Source organism: Pinus tabuliformis, chromosome 1_1 (assembly GCF_031772625.1).
Source record: "Pinus tabuliformis cultivar Carrire ecotype Pingquan chromosome 1_1, CPIR1, whole genome shotgun sequence".
In the NCBI taxonomy this organism is placed as follows: Eukaryota; Viridiplantae; Streptophyta; class Pinopsida; order Pinales; family Pinaceae; genus Pinus; species Pinus tabuliformis.
Genome location: NC_142297.1, coordinates 313,556,157 through 313,562,744, shown reverse-complemented (window position 1 = coordinate 313,562,744; position 6,588 = coordinate 313,556,157). Strand labels below are relative to the sequence as shown.

The window sequence follows — 6,588 nt, the reverse complement described above, 5'->3', positions numbered from 1 at the left end:
ATGCATACCTAAATCCTTTTAACTTCCTTGCGACAATCGACGACCGGGATAACACCCCATCGGAGATATACCGCTAACCTGTGAAAAACACAATTTAAACAACATTCATATTTATTAAGAAACAAGGTTTACATAGCATTACAGTTGCCTTTCAAAAGGTTTGATAAATTGAAAAAAGATTCGATGTATTTTTACCCATTTCGTTTTCTTTCCCACCGGAGAAAGGAAACCTCCCCTCAATTATTTTAACTGAACATGTGATATGATCAACGTCATCAATAACCCACGAGAACCCCGGGAGAACGTGAGAGATGCCTTTTGAGCGTCTCTACGCCTTCATCGGTGCTGCTTATGTGTACATCTCGTTGACCCAAGTCTTTAAGAAGCGTGCTCTGCAATCCCATTAGAGAGCCCTTGGCTGCATTTTCTCTCACATCAGAGAGAAAACAAGATTGATCATAATTTCACCTGTAACGATCGAAGAGTTCTTCCGACCCCGGCATAACCCACAATTCCAATGGCTGTAGATTGCACGCTTTGGTGTTGTGATAACACTGTGCTCCCAAAATCTTCCAGTTCGTCGTTGAGGTCAGTTGGATATTTAGCGACATTCACTGGTGTTTTCCCAACCTTAATGAAAACATGTTCGACGACTTTCTGGACGAGCAACCCCTCATCACTGAATAGTGTTCACAATTTAATCATAATGGAGGAACGCTTACAGAAATAAAGTAGGACATACCTAACAATCCAGAAAATAAGAATAAGAACAAGGAGACGTGGATTCCCTTACCCGTTACACGCGTTCAGCTCAAAACCGCTTATTTCTGCGACAAAGAAAGAGCGTTCGTCCATTTTTCAGTAGTATGGGAGTCGTGTCTTGGTTGAGAATCGAATGCTCTCTTTCTTTGCGAGAGCGCGCAGGGATTGAGCATACCCCCCGTGTCCTGAGGCTTTAAATTGTCACTGGCTTGCAACTCCTCAATGTCCAGAAAGACTCTTAAACTGTGTCTACGAAGGCTGTGGTACAGATGGCTAGCTAGGCCTCTCTTGACATCGGGACTGGTTAATGAAAATGTCAAGTAGAAGGAGATGCAGATGCGGAGGCCATGGGATACAGTAGAGAGTAATGAAGGAAAAATAATAGAAACAATATAATTATTATTTATAAAGATAAATCATACATTAATAATAAATGTGCATGAGACTGGAGTAAACTAAATCCACTCAAGATACTTTATCTTCTTCAGCTTATAGACGGTAAAAATATTTAAGCCTGGAAAAATTTTAATCACTATAATTAAGCAAAATGTAGATCTAACAGGTAGTGGCGGAATACATACATATTGGCTATTACTCTCAAGGTTAACGACGGATCTCTGTGTCCAACGTGTGGCCTTGCCACGACTGCAATTATGAATGACCCATATGACGGCAGTGCCATTGTTTTTCATCTCAACAACCTCTCCTGCAGCCTTTGGCGCAGCAGCTCCACCACATCCCCAGTCCACCGCAAATTGGAACAGTTGGTCAAGTCCATACGTTCTAGGTTCATCCAGTTCCCGGTTGAATCTGGGAGCGCCTGCAGGGTGACGCACTTCCTCAAGTCGATGTTTCTCAGCTTCGTCCAGTTCCCAGCTGAATCTGGGAGACCCTGCACGCGGAAGCATTGGCTCAAGTCGATATCTTCGAGGTTTATCCAGTTCCCAGCTGAATCTGGGAGACCCTGCAGGGCGTCGCAGGCGCTCAAGTACATTTGTCTGAGGTTCGTCCAGTTCCCAGCGGAATCTGGGAGCTCCTGCAGGCGCACGCAGTTACTTAGGTTGATTTGTCTGAGGTTCGTCCAGTTCCCAGCTGAATCTGGGAGCCCCTCCACGGCGGAGCATAAGCCCATGTTAACTTCTCTGAGGTTCGTCCAGTTCCCAACTGAATCAGGGAGCTCCTGCAGGAGGTAGCAGTAGCTCAAGTTAATTTCTCTGAGGTTCGTCCAGTTCCCAGCTGAATCCGGGAGCCCCTGCAGGGCGTAGCAGTAGCTCAAGTCAATAACTTCTAGGTTCGTCCAGTTCCCAGCTGAATCTGGGAGCCCCTGCAGGCCCGAGCACTCGCTCAAGTTAATTTCTCTGAGGTTCGTCCAGTTCCCAGCTGAATCTGGGAGCCTCTTAATATGGGAGCACTCGATATATTGAAGATTCGTCCAGTTCCCAGCTGAATCTGGGAGTTCCCTTAGGGCGTAGCACCCGCGCAAGTAGATTCGTTGGATGTTCTTCCAATTCCCCGCTGAATCTGGGAGCTTCAGCAGGGCGGAGCAGTAGCTCAAGTTAATTTCTCTGAGTTCCGTCCAGTGCCCAGGTGGGAGAAACCTGATATCTTTACATTTCTCTAACTTCAAGAGTTTCAAGGAATGCAAATCACAGACTTCGAATGGCAAATTTCTAAGACCAACAGAGTCATCCCAATTCCCTCTCGGCCGGCGCAGGACAAATTTTTCAAGGTGCTTCAGCGTTCCAATGGACTTTGGAACATTAAAAAGGTCAGCATCAATATTCAATTCTCTCAACTGCAGAGGTACCTGCAATGTTCACATGTTCAAAAGTGGGTTTTATCCTCTCCGTTTCAACACTCTGGTAATGTATGCAAGACAAGACAAAACAGAAGAGCAAGCAATTTTTACAGTCTGAAGAAAAAACAAAACAAACAGTTTTGTGACTGTGAAGAAACAACATGACTACCAGAGATTGATTTTGCCAGAGTGTTTCCATTTCTCCCCCTTTTATATGCAAAACTCGCAAATTCTTTAGAGAAATCCAGGAAGGTAGGGAGGAATACGGACAGGAATCCCAGCGGAGCCACACTGGATGGGGTGGCTGTGGAACATTGAATATTCTTTCCACGCTATTACCTTGAGCCCTAAGCAGCTGCAATCCACGTATATTAGTTGGTATTTCCAAAGATTCTGCAGGGTCAGTCCCGTCGACCATGCTGATTCCCCGCACCTGAATTGTCCATTCGGAGCTGTTAGAGTCAAGATTGACAATATGGCAAAGTTTTTAAAATAAAAAACATAAGAAACACAAGTTTGATAATACAACCCTATTTTGAAAGTCCGTCGAAAGCTTCAAGATACATACAGGTGAATTGTCGAACACAATGTCATCTGACCGCCAAAGCCGATGCGGAATTTCTGTTTTTGCGATATTTCTGCCCAGGTCCCGAAGGTGGTCGTGCATTCTTATACGGTTTTCACTGTCCACCTCCAACAGGCATTTGTTTTCAAGGTTCCGAAGACCCAGCCATCCTTGCCAGCGGGATCCTTCCCATATTCTTATGGCGGTATCCCTCTCTTCTCCTATGAAGAAACAAGCAGCATCTAAGAATATCTGTTTCTCCTCATCATCCAAACTGTCGTAGCTAACCTTGAGTCTGCTCAGTATATCTGTGGGAGGTATTTTGGAGATTTTGTTGAATTGTGCTTTCCAATAGTGCAAATCTTCATGACGAAGAAGCGCTCCGATCACTTGAAGAGACAGTGGCAATCCACCGCAGACATCCAAAAATTGTTCAACCATTTGCTCAAATCCAGCACGAGGATAAAGGTTGTTGAAAGCATGCAGGCAAAATAGCTCTTGGGAGTGATGTTGATTTAGGCCTCTCTGCTTGTAAATAAATGACTCTACAATCCCAGATTTTTTGAGAAGATCCGTGTCCCGAGATGTAACTAAAATGAAGCAAGATGAACGAATGGCATGTTTAATTGGTAAAAATAATGCATCTAATTGACTCATATGATCAACGTCATCAATAACCACGAGAACCCGGGGAGAATATGAGAGACGTCTTTTGAGCGTCTCTATGCCTTCATGGGTGCTGCTTATATGTACATCTGGTTGACCCAAGTCTTTAAGAAGCGTGCTCTGCAATCCCTTTAGAAGGCCCCTGGCTGCATTTTCTCTCACATCAGAGAGAAAACAAGATTGATCATACTTTGATCTGTATCGATTGAAGAGTTCCTTTGCGAGGGTCGATTTTCCGACCCCGCCAAGACCCACAATTCCAACAGCTGTAGATTGCTCGCTTTGGTGCTGTGATAACACTGTGCTCTCAAAATCCTCCACTTTGTCGTTGAGGCCAGTTGGATATTTAGCGACATGCAGCGGTGTTTTCCCAACCTTTTTGAAAACTTGTTCAACGACCTTCTGGACGAGCAGCCCCTCATCACTGAATATTGTTCACAATTTAATCATAAGTACAGAAATAAAGTACGACATACCAAATAATCAATCCAGTAAATAACTAAGAATAACAGAGAGACTTGAATTCCCTTACCCGTCACACGCGTTCAGCTCAAAACCGCTTATTTCTGCGACAACAGAAAGAGCGTTCATCCATTTTTCAATAGTACGGGAGTCGTGTCTTGATTCAGAATCGAATGCTCTCTTCTTTGCGAGAATGCGCAGATCTTGAGCATACACTCCATTTCCACTCCGCACCCATCGAAGTTCTGAAGGATTGACCTTATAGAAGACCGGAATGATTGTTTTCCCGGTCTGCAGCATCTGGACGAGTTCATTGAGACACCAGGGTGATTCCGCGTATCGAGGAGAGAAAATTGCAATATGGAGGGAGGCTGTATTAATAGCCCCTTCGATTTGAGGCTTTAAATTGTCACCGGCTTGCAATTCCTCGATGTCAAGAAATACCCTTAATCCTCGTCTACTAAGGCTGTGGTAGAGATGGCTGGCGAGGCCTTTCTTGACATCGGGACCCCGATGGTTAATAAAAACGTCAAATGGGGAGTAGTTGTTGCCGATCTCATATGAAGTAGAAGGAGATGCAGATGCAGATGCAGAGGCCATGGATCAAAAATGATAGAAAAATGAGAGGTGAAGAAATAGGCGAGAGAGATTGCGTGCTTGAACTCACCCTCAAAATCTTGGTCGTCCTGGATCTCACAAGTGCAAAGTGCGTACCAGCTGCAACTTCTGTGTGTCTGTATATGTCAATACTTGGCCAATCCCTCGATCCCACAAGTGCAAAGTGAGTACCAGCTCCAACTCTAAGACGCTCTGCGTCTCTGTATCGCAATATTTTGCCAATCGGTTGAAAACAAAACTGCACTGAAATCTGGATGATTTATTTGAGTTGCATATATTTCCCTTCTCGTTTTTATTAAAATATTATTTTAATGGAAGTTTCCGTTGATTTGAACGGGAAAGAAAGAATTTTCGTGGTTGGGCCCTCACATAAAGCAAATCACAATATATGATTCATTTGTTTATGGGGCCTTGATAATAGGTGGCATCCACAGACCATATTTGTCGGTTTGGCACTTGGGCTGGAGCTATCCAGCCATATATTGGGTATTTAATGTTCTCAGAGCAGCACGCCACTTAGCCTGATAAGCCATATATTGGGTATTTAATGTTCTCAGAGCAGCACGCCACTTATCCTGATAACACTGGAGTGGACAAATATTATTTAATGCCGAATTTACCCGCTCCCGTGTTATCGCGTTAAGTCGCGTGTTACTCTGAAGGCATTAAATACCCAATATATAGCTGATTAGCTCTTTCCTGGCACTTGTAAAAATAAGTGGGTACAATAATTGCTTTCTCTCGGTAGGCGAATCTTACTTAAAGAAATTACGTCGGTAGGCAGGTTACCTTTAATTCCAGCGTTGGACTATTGTTTATGTAATAAGTTTATCCTTTGAAAAGGTTGTAAACAAGAGGTGAACAATATAACAATAAACTATCATCTTATTTATTTATCAATATTTTGTTAGTTTTATTTACTTATTACCACATTATAATTTACACATTCTATTTTGAAGATGATGGTTTTAAGTATTTAACATATTTTTTATTAAAATTGGAAAAATTCTATTACACTAACTTCAACAACAAATATATTTTATTAAATTCAGAATTATACAATGGATTTAGAATTTAAAATTTTAACTAGATTAAGTTTGAAAATTGGTTACTTTACTACTTTCAATGTATCTATTCATCATTATTTGTCATAAAATTATCATGATAAAGTATATAAAAGAAATTTATATAAACTTACATCAACAAATATTTCATTGTCTTAATATTGGACTCCTTATAATATTTCTTCTAATATTATTTATGGCTTGTAGTAAAAAGTTGATTAATATTATTTGATGACGAGGATTATTTGTATGTTAGTATTGTTAACCAATTTAATTATAATTTGACATAGGAAATACTACATTGTCTGTGTTGGGTTACTATTCTAGTATATGTGTTGGGTTAATATTACAATATATGTGTTGAGTTACTATTCTAGTATATCGTTGGCACAATTTTGAAGTGTCCGTAAAATTGATTTAATGGTAGATTTATAACAATATGTTTCTTATAGTATTATATTAAGAACTTTCTTATAGTATTATATTAGTAACTTGATAACATTTTATAATAAACGTGAAAATATTATATAAGACTTATATTATGTTTAAATTTGTTTTTTTAAACATCAAAACCAATTATAAAATATAAATTATAGCAACATATTATTTATTGTTTTCTATTAAATTAAATTTAAGTTGATAAATGATTACAT

At 40.7% G+C, this 6,588-nt stretch overlaps 1 protein-coding gene across 1 annotated transcript; it reads right to left on the bottom strand.

The window, feature by feature from the left end:
• Positions 1–1,269: 1,269 nt before the first annotated feature.
• On the bottom strand, positions 1,270–5,144 carry LOC149212804 (disease resistance protein Roq1-like). The gene is made up of 4 exons (XM_089390665.1): positions 4,324–5,144; positions 3,129–4,215; positions 2,730–2,993; positions 1,270–2,569 (listed from the first exon to the last, which is right to left on the bottom strand). Exons 1-4 carry the CDS (start codon positions 4,851–4,853, stop codon positions 1,451–1,453), a joined length of 3,000 nt encoding a protein of 999 aa, XP_089246791.1. The 5' UTR covers positions 4,854–5,144; the 3' UTR covers positions 1,270–1,450.
• Positions 5,145–6,588: the final 1,444 nt, after the last annotated feature.